The sequence below is a fragment of the Vanrija pseudolonga genome, chromosome 5 (genome assembly GCF_020906515.1).
Source record: "Vanrija pseudolonga chromosome 5, complete sequence".
Classification (NCBI taxonomy): Eukaryota; Fungi; Basidiomycota; class Tremellomycetes; order Trichosporonales; family Trichosporonaceae; genus Vanrija; species Vanrija pseudolonga.
This window is the reverse complement of record NC_085853.1, coordinates 1,390,727-1,404,914: the sequence shown is the minus strand read 5'-3', so window position 1 is coordinate 1,404,914 and position 14,188 is coordinate 1,390,727. Positions and strand designations below refer to the sequence as shown.

General features: G+C 64.1%; 4 protein-coding genes across 4 annotated transcripts; 2 read left to right on the top strand and 2 right to left on the bottom strand.

Moving 5' to 3' along the window:
- The first annotated feature begins 195 nt into the window (after positions 1-195).
- Positions 196-3,226, top strand: LOC62_05G007222 (uncharacterized protein). Its single transcript, XM_062773742.1, has 6 exons — positions 196-295; positions 448-630; positions 715-786; positions 919-1,768; positions 1,805-2,957; positions 3,010-3,226. Exons 4-6 carry the CDS (start codon positions 969-971, stop codon positions 3,019-3,021), a joined length of 1,965 nt encoding a protein of 654 aa, XP_062629726.1. The 5' UTR covers positions 196-295; positions 448-630; positions 715-786; positions 919-968; the 3' UTR covers positions 3,022-3,226.
- A 40-nt stretch (positions 3,227-3,266) lies between these two features.
- On the bottom strand, positions 3,267-5,786 carry sec63 (Translocation protein sec63). Its single transcript, XM_062773741.1, has 3 exons — positions 5,571-5,786; positions 5,210-5,483; positions 3,267-5,173 (listed from the first exon to the last, which is right to left on the bottom strand). Exons 1-3 carry the CDS (start codon positions 5,683-5,685, stop codon positions 3,439-3,441), a joined length of 2,124 nt encoding a protein of 707 aa, XP_062629725.1. The 5' UTR covers positions 5,686-5,786; the 3' UTR covers positions 3,267-3,438.
- A 313-nt stretch (positions 5,787-6,099) lies between these two features.
- On the top strand, positions 6,100-6,897 carry COX13 (Cytochrome c oxidase subunit 6A, mitochondrial). Its single transcript, XM_062773740.1, has 5 exons — positions 6,100-6,272; positions 6,434-6,461; positions 6,539-6,685; positions 6,737-6,779; positions 6,825-6,897. Exons 1-5 carry the CDS (start codon positions 6,155-6,157, stop codon positions 6,855-6,857), a joined length of 369 nt encoding a protein of 122 aa, XP_062629724.1. The 5' UTR covers positions 6,100-6,154; the 3' UTR covers positions 6,858-6,897.
- ICP55 (Intermediate cleaving peptidase 55) lies at positions 6,874-13,474 on the bottom strand. The gene is made up of 13 exons (XM_062773739.1): positions 13,146-13,474; positions 13,087-13,093; positions 13,019-13,035; positions 12,274-12,977; positions 12,034-12,223; positions 11,682-11,986; positions 10,679-11,014; positions 9,966-10,637; positions 9,798-9,924; positions 9,288-9,423; positions 8,474-8,942; positions 8,216-8,435; positions 6,874-8,170 (listed from the first exon to the last, which is right to left on the bottom strand). The coding sequence occupies exons 1-13, from the start codon at positions 13,465-13,467 to the stop codon at positions 7,185-7,187; spliced, it is 4,491 nt and encodes a 1,496-aa protein (XP_062629723.1). The 5' UTR covers positions 13,468-13,474; the 3' UTR covers positions 6,874-7,184.
- Positions 13,475-14,188: the final 714 nt, after the last annotated feature.

Sequence of the window (14,188 nt, the reverse complement as noted above, 5' to 3'; positions counted from 1 at the left end):
GTATTGCTGTAAGCATGTATGGAGAGATGTATCATACGCGCTCGTTGTGCTCTGCGGCGTGCTTGCTGCGCGGATTGCTGGCGCGGTACGGCGCGGTGGCGAATCGGCGCCGCTGCGGGGTAACGTGTGAACTGCGATAAGGTGAATACCGCGCAGGCGTGTTGCGCGCGACGCTGTCTTGCACTTTGCACAACTCTGTACCACACGTCCCAGCGGCACGCAGTATAACGACTGACCCGTGTCTCGCGAGCAACTGCCACGCCAGCAAAGCGCGCCACGTCAAGAGTAGAGACAAGTACGTGTCGTGTGTCGTTTGCCCAGCTGCGGTGACCTCGTTCGTTTCCCGATGACACCCCGTGACCTGCCCGCCGCAAGCGGCTATCAACCCGTCGCGACTCGCAGCCTCCCCCCACAACGACGACGACGCTGACACTCAACCTCGTACAGCACACCACACTTCTCTCTCTTGTACATTGCTCCTCGGCCACGCGCAGCACAGAGCAGCACACCCACCTCGACCTCGACGCCGACGCCAACATCGACGCCTTCCCAGCACCCTCGTTGTCGCCACCCGACCGACCGACCGCCGCTTACACTCGTTGTCAGCCTGCCCTCGTCCAACCCACCCAGGTGAGTCGATCAGGCCCATGCGCCAGTGCTCCTGCCTACCCTACACACCTCGCACCGCACGCACACCTACTCACCATCACTCAGCTGCACTCGGCCTCCACCGCGCTGTGCGCCCCAGTCACCCCGTTACAATCCCACGTTAGGCCGCCCCCCAGGGTACGTACCCCCGTCGCCTTCCCCCCCCCCACACACTTTGCTTCTGATCTCATTCTATCTTTCTCTTGTACTACCCCCCACCCACCACAATGTCCGAGTACTGCCGCCAGTGGGCAGCTGACACGGCAGCAGCACCGAGCACTAGCTCATCACCACACCCCCCAGAACACCAGCACCAGCACATGACAGCCCACCGTAGACGCGGCGACACCGTCACGGGGCGCAGCGCGTCGCCGCCGCCGTCCGAGTCGGGCTCGTCGGTCGCGGGCGACGAGGCGGACCCAGACCTCGCGCTTAGTATCTCGTCATCTGACCTCGACGCCTCGTGGCTCGAGGTCACTCGCCCACCCCGCCCCAATGCCCCCGGCTCCGGCTCGTCCGCCCTGGGCAGCAGCACGATCATCGAGCTCGGCCGCTCGAGCAACGAGCCGTCTGAAGTCGCGTCCGATGATGGCCAGGAGCCGTGGGCGCTGAGCTCGGACGGCGGGAGCGAGCGGCCGGGCGAGACGGACACGGACGACGCCGACCCCGACGACGCGAGCGTCGACCTCGAGACCCCGCTGCTTGGTAATGTCGACGACACGGCGTCGGCGTTCCAGCGCTCGTTCATCTTTCCGGATCCCAACAGTGCTAGCGCGAGCTTCATGACGGGCGGCAGTGCGAGCACTGTTATGAACACGCCGAGCCACTCGCTCGCCAACATTCGTTCAGTTGCCAACACCGAGCCCGCCCGCGGGAGTACCCTCTGGGAGCCCGTCGTCGACGGCAAGCCCCTCCTTGAGGAGCACGAAGAGGACGAGGACAAGGGCGCGGAAGACACCGACTTCAAGGCCGAGGGCGGCAGCAGCCGTGAGACCAAGGCTGAGAGCACCACAAAGGCCGAGACGACCAACAACAACAACACCGCCGACGTCGACGACGCCGGCACTTCTTTTCGGCCTCATTCTGCCCACGTCAACCCTCCCGTCCGCCGCGGATCATGGTGCGTGAGACAACCGACGCACAGAGCTCACCCCAGGTCCATGATCTTTGTCGTCTTCAGCATTTACCTCATTCTCGAACTCGGCCCCATGCGCTTCGCAGAGCTCGTCACTGGCGCCCTCTCACCTGCGCTCAGAGGCCTGGGCCTGCAGGTGCCGCCTGCAGTTCAGGACGTTGCACCACCACCTCTTGTTCCGCCCCATGTCGAGCCCGTCCCAGCCCCTGCCGCGGCTGTGACCAGCGTCAACTGGATTCGGACCCCCAACCTCTCTGTTGTCCTCCACGCCCTCTCTGCCCTGTCGGCCGAGACGCCCAAGCCCGTCGAGGCACCAGCGCACCCTCCCCAGGCGCCCGCCACAGTCAAGGAGCCAGCCGCAACTGACCTCAAGGTCAACCGCATCTCCAAGACTTACCGCTGGTCGAGAAACAAGGTTGGCGAGGTGGCCGTCCCGCCGCCCAAGGACCTGGCGACTACCAAAGATGCCGAGGAGCAGCCCGAGCCGGCTGGAGAGCAGCCTCGTACCGACAGCGCAGTTTCAGAGACCATCGCGCGCTCGCTGGTTCTGATGGCTGATTACATCACATGGAGTCTCGACATGGTCGCTGCCCTAACGTCACGCGTGTTCACCACCATCCGCGACGACCTTGAGGCCGACTACCACGCCCTTCGCGCTGCTTCCGCCATGGCATATGATCTCTTCCAGCAGGGGCAGGGCCACGTCTTTGGTATTCTCAACGACGCGGCTACAAGGCTTCGCGCAAGCCGTGCGCTCCCCAATGACGGCGAGACCTTGCAACAGCACGTTCACAACCTGGCTTGCGCCAATGGCCGCTGCGAGCGTGCCGCGCAGGCCGCAGTCGATCTCAAAGCACGCGGGTTCGCCACGCTCAAGCAAGCGCGCCGCGGGCTTGACAATGCGCTCAAGGCCGCCTCCGAGTTCCTCGAGTACATCGAGCATGACGGCACCGACGCGTCCTTCTCGTCATACCTCCGCGCCGAGGAGCGTGCCCAGGATGCCGAGGCAGACCGTCAGAAGCACAAGACGAAGACGAAGAAGAGAGGCTGCAGCAGCTGGGGCAAGCACGAGAGTAAGAGGGCCAGGAAAGAGTGGCTCAAGAAACAGGCGCAGCACCGCAAGAAGCCGTGTGGTAGTGGACTTGGTCCATTCGCTCACGGCTGTGGCGCACGGGTAAGTCGTGAGGGACGGCATCTCGAGACTGCCTACGCTTACACTGCCGCAGCGCGCGGCCTAGGCCGTCGCGTCAGCGGCAGCTCTGATGACTCGTCACCTTGGTCTCGGCGATAGCTCCCTCCCTCTCACTCGCCTTTGTCTGTGTGTATCCGCACCATCCCTGTTATGTCTATATCCGATGTATCGTATCCGTGGCATGGCGGAGGCAGGGTTGGGCGCGGCAAAACTGACGCTTACGACAGCGACTTTATGCCACATTCTCCTAGTGCGACCTCAGCGCCTCATCCTCGCAACTTTGCAGATGAATGCATGGGGATGATCAAGGTATCACCAAACATTGGGTATCCACGACAAGTGACGCTTGTCGAGCTGGGACGCGCGATGCAATGTATTTAACAAGGGGGGGCTACTGTGTGTGTACTGGTGGTTGCAAAGGGAATGTTCATGGACAATGCTGCGAGGGTCGAGAGACGCCGACTTAGTCGCTATCGCTGTCCGTATCCTCGTTGATCGCACGGCCGCGGCGCGGGCCCTCCTCGTCACTTGACGTGTCTGTCTCGTACTCGCTCTCGTCTCCATCGCCGCCACCGTGCACTCCTGACGGCTTGACCTTGCCGCCGCGCATCAGCGCCATCTGGCCGGCAAGCGAGTCCTCCTCTGGCTCTGAAATGTCGTCGTCGTCGCTCTCGACCTCGGTCGCCTCGTCGACGCGCAGCATGATCGGGCGCGCAACGTCGGCCCCGACAAACGTGTCGCTCGACAAGTACTGCACAAACGAGTACAGGTTGGCCGATGGCGGCGCCTGGAACTGGAGGCTGTACTCCTTGGGCTCGGCAGGTGTGCCGTCGGCGTTGGGGAGGGGAATGTCGGCGACGCGCATGGGCTGGACAATGACCTTGTCGAGCTTGGAGTCGCCCAGCAGAACAAAGCACTGCGCCTTGCGGTCTGCTGGCCAGTGGGGAGCGTGGGCGTAGCCCTGAGGGGTGGGTTTGGGCGCCTTGCCGCTCTTCTTCGGCGTGGGCGCTGGCTCGGCCTTCTTCTTCTTCTCGTCCACAATCGCGAGCTTCTCCTTGAGCTCCTTCTTCTCATCCAATTCTCCCTCCTTGGGCTCGACGGCGCCCTCGACAGCCTCGACCGAGTCGCCACGCACAGCGGCGGTGCCGTTGGAGACGGTGACAGTGTTGGGGTAGACGTAGCGGAGCTTGGTGACCAGGTTGACAATCGAGCCGGGGGTGACAGTCTTCTCGCCAGTGACCTTGAACTCGGCGCTCACGACCTCGAGCTTGACAGTCTTCTTGGCAATCTTGTTGGCCTCATCGTGTCCAGTGACGTCAGCCTTGATGTAACGCTCAAGCCAGCGGCGTCCCTCAGCGTCCTTAGTGATCGAAATCTCCTGGGCCTCCTTGAGCGAGATACCGGGGAGCTCGGCGATGGGCGAGGTGCCGACAGGAACGGCCTGAACGAGAGACGACTGGAGATGGTAGCATGCGAGCGACGCCTTGAGCCAGTTGTGAGCGAGAGCAATGTTGGTAAGACCGTTGAGGAGAGGGGGAAGGAGGCGGATAACGGCGAGCTGCTCCTCCTGGAGCTCGGGCTCGAGCTCGAGGCGGAGGAGGTGGGCCCAGAGAAGCGCACGCGCGCGGCGGGCGACGGCAGTGTTGACGGTAGCGCGCGAGTCGACTCGGATCGTGGGGCTCTCCTCGATGAGCAGCTCCTCGCGCTTCTCCTCAATGACCTTCTCCAGCTCCTCGATGCGTGCCTGGCGCTCCTTGCGCTGCTTCTTCGACCCGCTGCGCTTGCCTTCCAGAACGGGACGGAACTCGTGAGCGGTGGACAGAACAGTGAGGAGGTTGACAACGTCCGAGTCCTCGTGCACCTGGTGGAAGAAGGCCTCGGCAGTGCCGTTCAGGATGCCGTCACGGGTAAGGGCACGCTGGCGGAACCACCAGCGGCCAACAACGAAAGGAATACCGAGGCCGAGGACGACACCGTAGGCGAGGAGAACCCAGGCCGAGCTCTGGCCCTCGACGACCCACTTGGGGATGGCAATCTTGTCCTCGCGCTGCTGGGGTCCGTCGGGGTTGCCGTACTTGACGAGGTTCTCGCGGATGGTCTCGTCGGTGAGCGACTTGTAGGCCTTGGTAAGGTCGACAAACTTGGCCTCGGCGTCTGCCATCGTCTCATTCTCGCCGAGCTTGATCTTGTCGGGGTGGCTGCGGGTCAGAGGCATTCCCACGTCTCGCACTCACAATTGGAGCGAGAGCCTCTTGTAGTGCTTCTTAATCTCCTTTTCTGTTGCGCTGTCTGCGATGCCAAGGATCTCAAAGGGGTTGTAGACCGTGTTGCCAGCGCCAGGACCGGCAATGTACAGCCCGTAGGCCAGGTAGGCGAAGACTGCCCATCCGATGATCACAAAGAGCAAGTACCAGGCCAGGCGGCCGGAGTTTGCGCTGGACCGCAGCTTGCGCTTACGCTTGTTGTTGGCCACACATTCTGAGCAGTCGCATAGAGAGTGGAGCTTATCTGTGGGGTGTTAGGGCGGCGTTCAAATCAGTCGGCAAAGCAACTTGGCGCGTGCCAAAGCCACAGTGTCGCTTGACCACTACTCACCCCGTGGTGCTGGGCGAAGGGTGTACCAGGTGGCTGGCAGCAGGAGGAGGGCAAGAGTGGTGACGCCAAAGTACGAGGCGAGTGATCCCGAGTCGTCGTACGAGATGCCGGGCATGTTGGGTCCAAAGTCAACAGCGCGCTCTGCGCGCGTGCGTCGTTTTGAGGAAGAAGAATGAAAGAAGTGGTGGAAGGGAGAAGATGATGGACAAGCTGACGAGACGGGTAACTTGTGTTGTAGACGTGGTAGTCGCCGAGGTGCAGGCAGGCAGGACACTCAGCCGGGCGTGTCGTGCTGCGTGCGTGGCGTGTCGGTGTGTCGGTCGGGGAGAGCCACGTGGTATGGCCCTGACGACAAGCCAAAAGCTCAAAAGGGTGCCAACAAGGCCGAATCACCGTAACCCCGTGGGTGGGTGCCACGTGGAAATACTCCCGCGTCGTCCTGCGTCCACAGCACCACCAACCAGCAGTCGGCGGATGGAATCGCGACTGGGCGTGGGTGCTGCCTGCTGCTGCCTGCAGGCCATCTCGACGACCATCATCGACACACCACACCCCATCTCACCACTCTCACACTTGTTGGCAACATGATCCGCCCCGTCCTCCGCACCTCTGTCCGCGCCGCCCGCACCTTCTCCACCGAGGCCGGCGCCGCCGGTAACGACTTTGTTGCCCAGCGCGCCGCCGTCAAGGCCCACGCCAAGGGTTAGTAGTGAAGCTCCGTCAAGCGGAGCGGAGCGAGGCCGCCGTGTCGTCAAGTGTCTCGACAACGACGACCACATGACACTCTCGGCGACGACGACGACGACGGCGGCCCCCCTCCACTGCCCGCCCATGCAAGTGACCATGCTAACCCACCCTCCCAGACACCACCGCCCTCTGGCGCAACATCTCGTGAGTAGCCGTCCCTGTCCCGAGCACGCCCGACCCACACCCGAGTCTGAGCGCCACCTAACTAACTCTCTTCGCAGGTTCTTCGCCTGCATCCCCGCCATCATCGGCGGCTCGTTCTGGGCGTACAAGCTCGAGGCCGACCACCACCACCACCTCGAGCACCTCAAGGAGGAGAACGGCGGCGAGCTCCCCCACCCCCCGGCTTACGAGTACCTCAACATCCGGTAAGTCGCGGCGCGGCGCACTCCCCTCAAGCAGCACTGACACAACCCCAGCATCAAGCCCTTCCCTTGGGGCATGCAGTCGCTCTTCTTCAACGTGAGTTGCAGTTATTGGCTCGAAGACGCAGCTGACATTCTCCAGCCCGACGTTAACCAGAAGGTCGAGAGCGCTTAAGCGACAAAATCTGCTAATCGAATGCATGGATCAAAGGCTGCGGTTGGAGGAAGTGGCGGCGGCGCAAGTGGTTCTTGGCTGGCATTCTGAGGCTGGGTTGAGGCTGGAAGCGCTGTCGTTGAACGAGTCAGCGGGTCTACATCGCCGAGTTGCGTGTGGTGTTGTGTCGGACCAGCCCCGACAACGCCTCATTCTACTCGCCCTCCAGCTCTCCGACTCATGCATGTGGCACGTAACTGATGCAAGCTGCTAACTGTGGTATAATGGCTACTGCTGCTACTGCTTTCCGTGCGGGTGCCGGCACCTACGCACCCGCCCAATTCTGCTCTATGAACGAGGGGCCCAGTCACCAAAGATGAGCGCGGCAAAGGCCTCAAACTCGGGGAGCGCGAGCAATGTCTCGACGCCGCCGTCGGGGATGCCCTCCCAGATGCTGCGGCCCCAGCGGTTGAGCTCGGGGAGCAGGTCGGCGAGGCGGCGGCGGTCGTCGCCAAACACGTCGGCGCGGAGATTGTCCGCAAGGCCAGCGAGCATGGCGCCAACGCCGCGGTCGATGAGCAGCCTGGCGTCGGGCCCGCTGATCTGCTCGGCCGTCTGGTTGAGCAGCGAGACGAGGTACGGCCCGCTCTCGGCAGGGTCGAGTGGCAGAGGGCAGTCCTCGTACGAGGGAGGCAGCGGCGTGGGAGGGAGAATGTTGGGGGAGAAGTCATACAGATGCACCTTGCCTTCGTCGTCGATGTCGGTCTCGACACCCGCGCGGATCTCGCGCACAAGGTTGTCCCAGTCCTGGGCCGAGATGTCGCGCTTGAGTGGCATCGAGCCAAACACCTTGTCGACGGCGACCTCGACACGGCTCGAGACGCCGCGCCAGCCCTCGTGAAGTAGCCACCATGAGTAGGTGAGGAAGAGGCGCTCGGACTCAGCACGGTCAAGCTCGGCAGCGGCCTCGCGGGCAGCAACCGCCTCTGGCGTGTCGACAATCGTAGCGACAGCGGGTGTGCTTCCCCAGGGGAGGATCGAGACGATGAGCTTTCCGGCATAGCCGACGACAGGAATGTTGCAGATGCGGTCGAGGGCCGCCGATCCGTGGTCGGCGTAGTCGCCCAGGCCCATGTTCTCGACCGAGAAGTAGGCAAACCAACTCCGCTTCGCGTTGTCCCTCTGGCGGGCTTCGCGCTCGCGCTCGGCGTTAACGGCGTTGCCAGTCTTGATGTCGGAGAGGTAGCGAGTACGAGCGAGGATGGTCAGTTGGGAGGAGGTGAGGAGGTAAACGAGGGGAACGAGGTAGACGGTCGCGAATGCACGGGTGATGCCTGGAAGTGTTAGCTTGTTGCTCGAGTCAGCGAGAAGGTACTCACTCTCAACCTTGAGGTCACGCCACAGTTCCTTCTTGGTACGCGTGTCAGGCGGCGGGTTGGAGAAAGTCGACGGGCGGGGAGGAGAGAGCGAGGGGGGCGAGAAGCCGCCAGCGATGCGGGGCGACTCGAGGGGAATACGCTCAGACGTGGGCGAGGGAATGGCGCTAGACGTGTCTGTAGGAGGAAGCGAGATGGAATGGGAGACGGTCGAGGCGGTAAGCTGGCGGTTAGCACTATCCCCTCGTCCGACCAACTCACCATGTCGTCCTCGGTCTGTGCCTCGGAGGTACCGAGACGGGACTGGAACTCGGACGCCCACGACTCGCCGGGGTGCGGTCCACCCGCGCCGTTGTCCGACGCCGAGCCGGACGTGGTCTCGGACTCGGCGATGGACGTGACGCTCTCTGCGATGGTGCCGGGCGCATGGACGTGGGGGACCGCGAGCTCGCGGTCGGCGGGCTCGCTCGCCCCCTCGAGGAGGAGCGAGTCGGCCGGCGTGCTCCCCGGCGTCGCCTCCGAGCTCGTGGCGGGCAGACTGCCTAAATCGCTTATACTTGCGCCGCCTGGGGGGCCGGCGACCGCCGCCGCGGGGTTGGACTTGGCCTGGAGCGCCTGGCTCGTCGCTTCGACGGGGTAGGCTGCGAACAGCTGCGGCTGGAGCGTGGGGAGGAGCGCGTACAGCGTGAACGAGATGGTGGAGAGGAGCGAGGTGAAGTGGGCTTTGATTCTGGAGGGTGGGTGGGTCAGCGTGAGCGATGAAGGTCGTCCGAGCTAGGCAGAGGACGAGTAGCGCGGCGCTGAGAAAGGCCAGTCGATCGTGACCATCCCGACCATCACAGTCTGTGGGCCACGACCAGTCCAGGCCAGATGATCGGCGACACGGCGAAGCGACACAGCACGCCAGCGAGCGGCGCCGCACGGGCAACGTCGTCGTGGTGTTTTCGCGCGCTTGAACAGCCGAGAGAGAGCGGGCGGCCCTCGTCGCCAGCCATCACCATCGACATCGCTGTCACTGTCGCACCACTGTCCCGCAGTTCGCGTCCTGCGAGCCCTCGCCATCTAGTCTACTCACGTCTCGCGCTCGCGGCGCTCCTTGAGAGCCCTGATGCGGCCGTCGCGCATCCTGCCGAGGAGATAGGACACGAAGAGATAGGCCGTGCTCGCTGTGCCCATGAGCACGAGGGCGCGGCGCATGCGGCGCTGCCATGCTGTGGGCTGCGTCATGTTGCTGCTGCTGCTGCTTCTGCTGCTGTCGATGTCGCCCCAATAGGTGGTGAGATGGACAACAGTGACGATGCGCTGCTGTTGCTTGTGACCGAGCAGGCCAGAATGTCCATCTAAACCACACTTTAGTTAGCCGGCTACCTCGCGCCGGGTGGCGAGCCAGGCGGACGGAATCAAATCGGGGTGCTGCTGCCCCGCGCCGGCCGCTGCAACATGACCGATGACTAGGGATCGCTGACGGATGTGTGTCCAGCTTGCAGTTATGTGGCACAAGGACTCTCTACTGCTAGATGCATACATTGACCTCGGGCCTCGGCCTCGCTTCGTGCAGCGACCAGTCTAGCTCATCGCCTCGGACCGTTGGCAAGACGCATCGAGGCGCGCGTCGCGGCGCGGATGGCAGCCTCCCGGCGGTTCAAACGGCCGAGGTACAGCGTCTGGGCGAGAGAAAAGGCGATCGACGTGACCCAGTACAGCACAACGCCCTGGCAGGTCAGCGGGGCAACGAGCACACACACAAACTCACACTTGGCATGACGGCACCGACGGGGAGGAAGATGATGGCGAACCCGCGCATCAGGAAGGTGAGGCCGTCTAAGAAGCGTCCAATGAATGTGCGCTGCACGGCCTGCTTCTCGGCCGACTCGATGTCTTCGAGCACAGGGGGCGCCTTCCTGGACTCGGAGGGGTTTGCAGGCGCTGGCGATCCTGGAGGGCCCGGCTCGGCAGCTGCTGAGCGGAGGGCGCGCGGAGGGCGCCGGCGCGGCGCGACGGCCGCGTTGGACGCCGACGTGCTGAAGCTACGCTTGGTAGACGGCGCTGCGTCGGCCTTGGGCTTGGCCTTGGGCGACGCGTCGACGACGGATGAGAAGACCTCCTTCTCGGATATCTCCGCGGGCTGCGCGGCCGCCTCGAGGTCCGCCTGCTCGCCCTTGCGCTTGCGGCTGCTGGCCTCGGCGTTGCCAAAGGCACACATTGCGCCGAGGATGGGCAGGATGTGCTCTGGGTCGACGCCGCCGAGCTTGGGGATCCAGAAGAAGCTGTCGGCTGCCAGCGCCGAGTCGGGCACCGCGATCGCGTGCCGGATAGCCATGGACGTGATGATCAGCACGGGGAGGTGGACGGCGAACGGGGTGACGAGCGTGATGAGCGGGTGCGTGCCGTGCTGCTTGTGGAGCGCCGACTGGGCCTTGGCCATCTGCGTTCGTCAGCTCAGCTAGCCTAGCCCTTCACACCGACCTCGTTCTTCAGCCTCTTCTGGTAATCCTCATAGCTGAGGCCCTCGCGGCGCGCGTCGCCCACGAGCTTGACAGCGAGCCGGTCGTTGATCTTCTTCATCTCCGGCACGACGAGCTCGCGCTCGCGCTTCATCCGCCTGCGCTGCCACATGGTAATCGGGACCGTGATGCCGAAGCGGAGCATGAGGGTGAGGACGATGATCGAGAGGCCGTACGACGGCGTCGGCGTGTTGAGGAGGAGGTCGGAGATGAACTGGACGGGGGGGAAGGCCGATGCGGCGGCTTCTGATACCGCTTCGCCCGCCGCGTCGACAGTGATGGAGCGGGATGGCGCGCGCTGAACCGAGGGCAAGGGGGCCAGCGCAAGCCGTGGGCGGTGGGACGAGCCGAGGGGGGCCGAGGAGCGTGGCCGCGACGACGCGGGGCGCGACGAGAAGGCGCGCGCAGAGAACGCCGGCAGCAGTGTCTGTGCTGCCAGCGGCGCTGGTGTGACTCCCACCGCCGCGCCGAACGCCGGCACCGCTGCCCGTGCCGCACGCAGGCCGTGCTGTCGTATGCTTGCCATGAGGGCTGGTTTGCGATGGTCGAAGTGGCCGTTGTCCGAAATTACGGTTCGGGTCGGAGTGAGAAAGTGGAGGTTGGAGGGTGGGGCGCGGGCGGAGTGTGGCGCGGTGCGGTGGTGGCGCGCGCCGGCGCTGCTGTGAACGTTGGACAGCCTTCCACTGCCGTTGTGGGCTTCGATTCTCAATGCAAACACAAACTCAAGAGGGTAGGTTTGTAGGTTACGAAAGGAGATACACATCCCTTCCCGAGTCGCGAGGCTCACCGCCCTGCCCCGTCAACGGCGAGCCCCACTCTCCCTCCCCACACACGCTCGCTACAGTGCAGCCAGAAATCCGACCCGATGCATGATGCCGATCCAATGCTATGCCTAGCTCCACCTAGTCCTACACTCCTCTCTGCTCGTCTTCTCACGCCTGACACGCCGCCTCGACGTCACGCACCTCCTTGGGCGCGGACGCGCTCAGCACTGCTGGCCCATCACGGGTACACGCCACCTCGTCCTCGATGCGCACGCCGAGGCCGTGGAACGCCTTGGGGAACGCCGAGTCGAAAGGCACATACACGCCCGGCTCGATCGTGATCACGTTGCCCTCGCGCAGGACCGCGCTCCGGTCCGCTGTGGGGCAGTCGTGCAGGTCTGAGCCGACGTGGTGCGATAGGAAGTGCGGGTAGAGTTTCCGCTCGACGTCGCCGACGGTCAGGCGGAAGCCAATGTTCTTGAGCTCCGTGTTGAGGAGGGTGCAGCCTAGCTTGGGTCAGTGGGACATGTCGAGATGGCACAGGTAGACTTACTCGCTCGGTGCAGCTCGTTCAGCGACACCCCCTCGTCTAGCCGCACGCGCTTGACACACTCCTTCTGCACGTTCAAGACCGCCTGGTAGAGGTCACGCTGGGGGTCGGTAAACTTGCCCGAGACGGGGAAGGTGCGCGTAATGTCCGACGCGTACATGTGGCGTTCTCCGCCGGCGTCGATGAGCACGAGCTGGATTGTGTCAGTAACCGACGTGATCCACCATGCCCAACCACACCCACATCATTCTCGCCCAGGACGCAGTCGTTGCGCGTGTAGTGGATAACGAGCGAGTTGGCGCCCGAAGCCACGACAGGCACATATGCTGGCCGCTCGCTGCCTCCCAGCGCGCAGATGTACTCAAAGTGCGCGGCGAGCGCAGCCTCCGTGCCTCCGGGCTTGGCGAACCGCATGACCTCGCGGTGAGCCTTTGAGCTCATCTCTGCGGCGGCCTTCATGAGCCGCAGCTCGGCGGGGCTCTTGCGCACGCGGAGCGCCTGAATTGGCCGTTCGAGCGGCTTGGCGTGCTCTGATGCCAGCGCGGCAGCGAGCACCAAATGTGGCGGGTCGCCGTCTGCCAGGCTGCCCGACTTTTCCGGACTGAACAGCTTGAGCAGCGACGAGCGGCGGCGGGGCGGGGGCGGCGTGAACGGCTGTGATGATGCGCTGGGGGACGGGCTCGGCGGCAAGCTCGCATACACGTCCGGCCCGTGCAGGAACCCCGGCAGCATCGCGCCCAGCTCGTGGGACGGGTATGCCTCGTCCGCGCCGAAGATCTCCACGGCGCCCTCGACGCCCGTCCGCTCCCCCGCCCACAGGAGCTCGTGCCGCTCCCGCGGGGGAACGAACATTGTCATCGTGTACCCCCGTGGCGTGGACGGCCGGGACACGAGCACGACAGTCGCGTCGGGCTCGTCAAAGCCGGTGAGGTAGTAGAAGTCGGTCGCTGGGGTCGAGGTCAGCGGTGCGGTGCGGACACACACTCACCCTGCCTGAACTTGTAGCTTTTGTCTTGTCAGATCGACACACCCACACGCACACGACAGGCCACTTACAAGATCTCTGCTCACGTCAGCCCAGCCCCACGCAACCCATGCCACACACACACACTCACGCTGGGAAACAAGGCGCACCGTCGAGCCCATGCACACGACGACCGCTCCGGCCGGCAAGCTGTCCATGAGCTTCCGCCGGCGCTCCTCGTACTCGGCGGCCGTGATGCCGGGGGTCAGCTCGCGCGCATGCACGAGGTGCGCATGCGTGCCGGCCAGCGGCTGGCCGTAGCGCGGCGGCTTGGTCGCGTCGGTCGTTGGCGTCGTGCCGTCCGTGTGGAACGTGCCCCGGGCAGGGAGGGAGCCGTAGCTGCGCGAGCAGGATGCCCCGCTCCGCCTTGCTGCTGCCCTCGTCGCTGCTCTGGCCGCCTGCAGTGTCCGCATGCTGAATGTTACAGTGCATAACTTTGACTTTTCGGCACACATCTCACCTCTCGGCCGCTCGGCACTCGGGAGGATTGATCCGGGGCCCAACTAAGCACACAGATTTGATCCCGCCCCACCCCCGGCGCCACAACGCGAATATCGCCGCGGCCCTCGCGGTTCCCTCCGCTGCTGCGTGCGCTGTACGCTGGCTCTGCGACGCCGACATCGACATCGACAACAGTCCGTACACCACCATCCCACCCCTCTCCCCCATCCTTGTAAGCTTCACGCCGCTGCCGACACGCCCGAACGCACGCACGAACACGCCCCTAACGCACGTCACAGCCTGCAAAATGTTCGGTCTCCGCGCCTGGCCCACTCCTGTGCGTTTGTCGCGGCGTGAGATGGGGACGAATGCTGACCGTTGTGCTCCTTGTTCTCGATTGTTTTGGCCTGCGCTCGCTGTCATTTCCGTGCGCATCGACTGTCCCGCGGCCGTGTTACGCTTTACGCCTGATCCGACACCGCTACGATGCGTTGTTGTGTCTCCCATCGCGTCTACTCCGGTTCCGACACATGACACTTGCCGGTTCTTCAACTGCTCTTCAACTCGCACCCCGCATCCACAACACAGTTCCTCAAGCCCCTGGCTCCCTTCATCTTCGCCTCGGCTGTCACCTGGTTCGGTGTCAACGCGGCCCAGGACGCTGCCGTCGCCAGTGAGTTGGGACGAGCCCGC

Coding starts and splice junctions, on each gene's coding strand:
- LOC62_05G007222 (XM_062773742.1), top strand. CDS start 969: ATGACAGCCCACCGTAGACGCGGCGACACCGTCACGGGGCGCAGCGCG. Junction 1,769..1,804: donor CCCGTCCGCCGCGGATCATG/GTGCGTGAGACA, acceptor AGCTCACCCCAG/GTCCATGATCTTTGTCGTCT.
- sec63 (XM_062773741.1), bottom strand. CDS start 5,685: ATGCCCGGCATCTCGTACGACGACTCGGGATCACTCGCCTCGTACTTT. Junction 5,484..5,570: donor CCTTCGCCCAGCACCACGGG/GTGAGTAGTGGT, acceptor AACACCCCACAG/ATAAGCTCCACTCTCTATGC. Junction 5,174..5,209: donor AAGAGGCTCTCGCTCCAATT/GTGAGTGCGAGA, acceptor TCTGACCCGCAG/CCACCCCGACAAGATCAAGC.
- COX13 (XM_062773740.1), top strand. CDS start 6,155: ATGATCCGCCCCGTCCTCCGCACCTCTGTCCGCGCCGCCCGCACCTTC. Junction 6,462..6,538: donor GCCCTCTGGCGCAACATCTC/GTGAGTAGCCGT, acceptor CTCTCTTCGCAG/GTTCTTCGCCTGCATCCCCG. Junction 6,686..6,736: donor TACGAGTACCTCAACATCCG/GTAAGTCGCGGC, acceptor ACACAACCCCAG/CATCAAGCCCTTCCCTTGGG.
- ICP55 (XM_062773739.1), bottom strand. CDS start 13,467: ATGCGGACACTGCAGGCGGCCAGAGCAGCGACGAGGGCAGCAGCAAGG. Junction 11,987..12,033: donor GAACGAGCTGCACCGAGCGA/GTAAGTCTACCT, acceptor GACCCAAGCTAG/GCTGCACCCTCCTCAACACG. Junction 8,171..8,215: donor GCGTGACCTCAAGGTTGAGA/GTGAGTACCTTC, acceptor TAACACTTCCAG/GCATCACCCGTGCATTCGCG.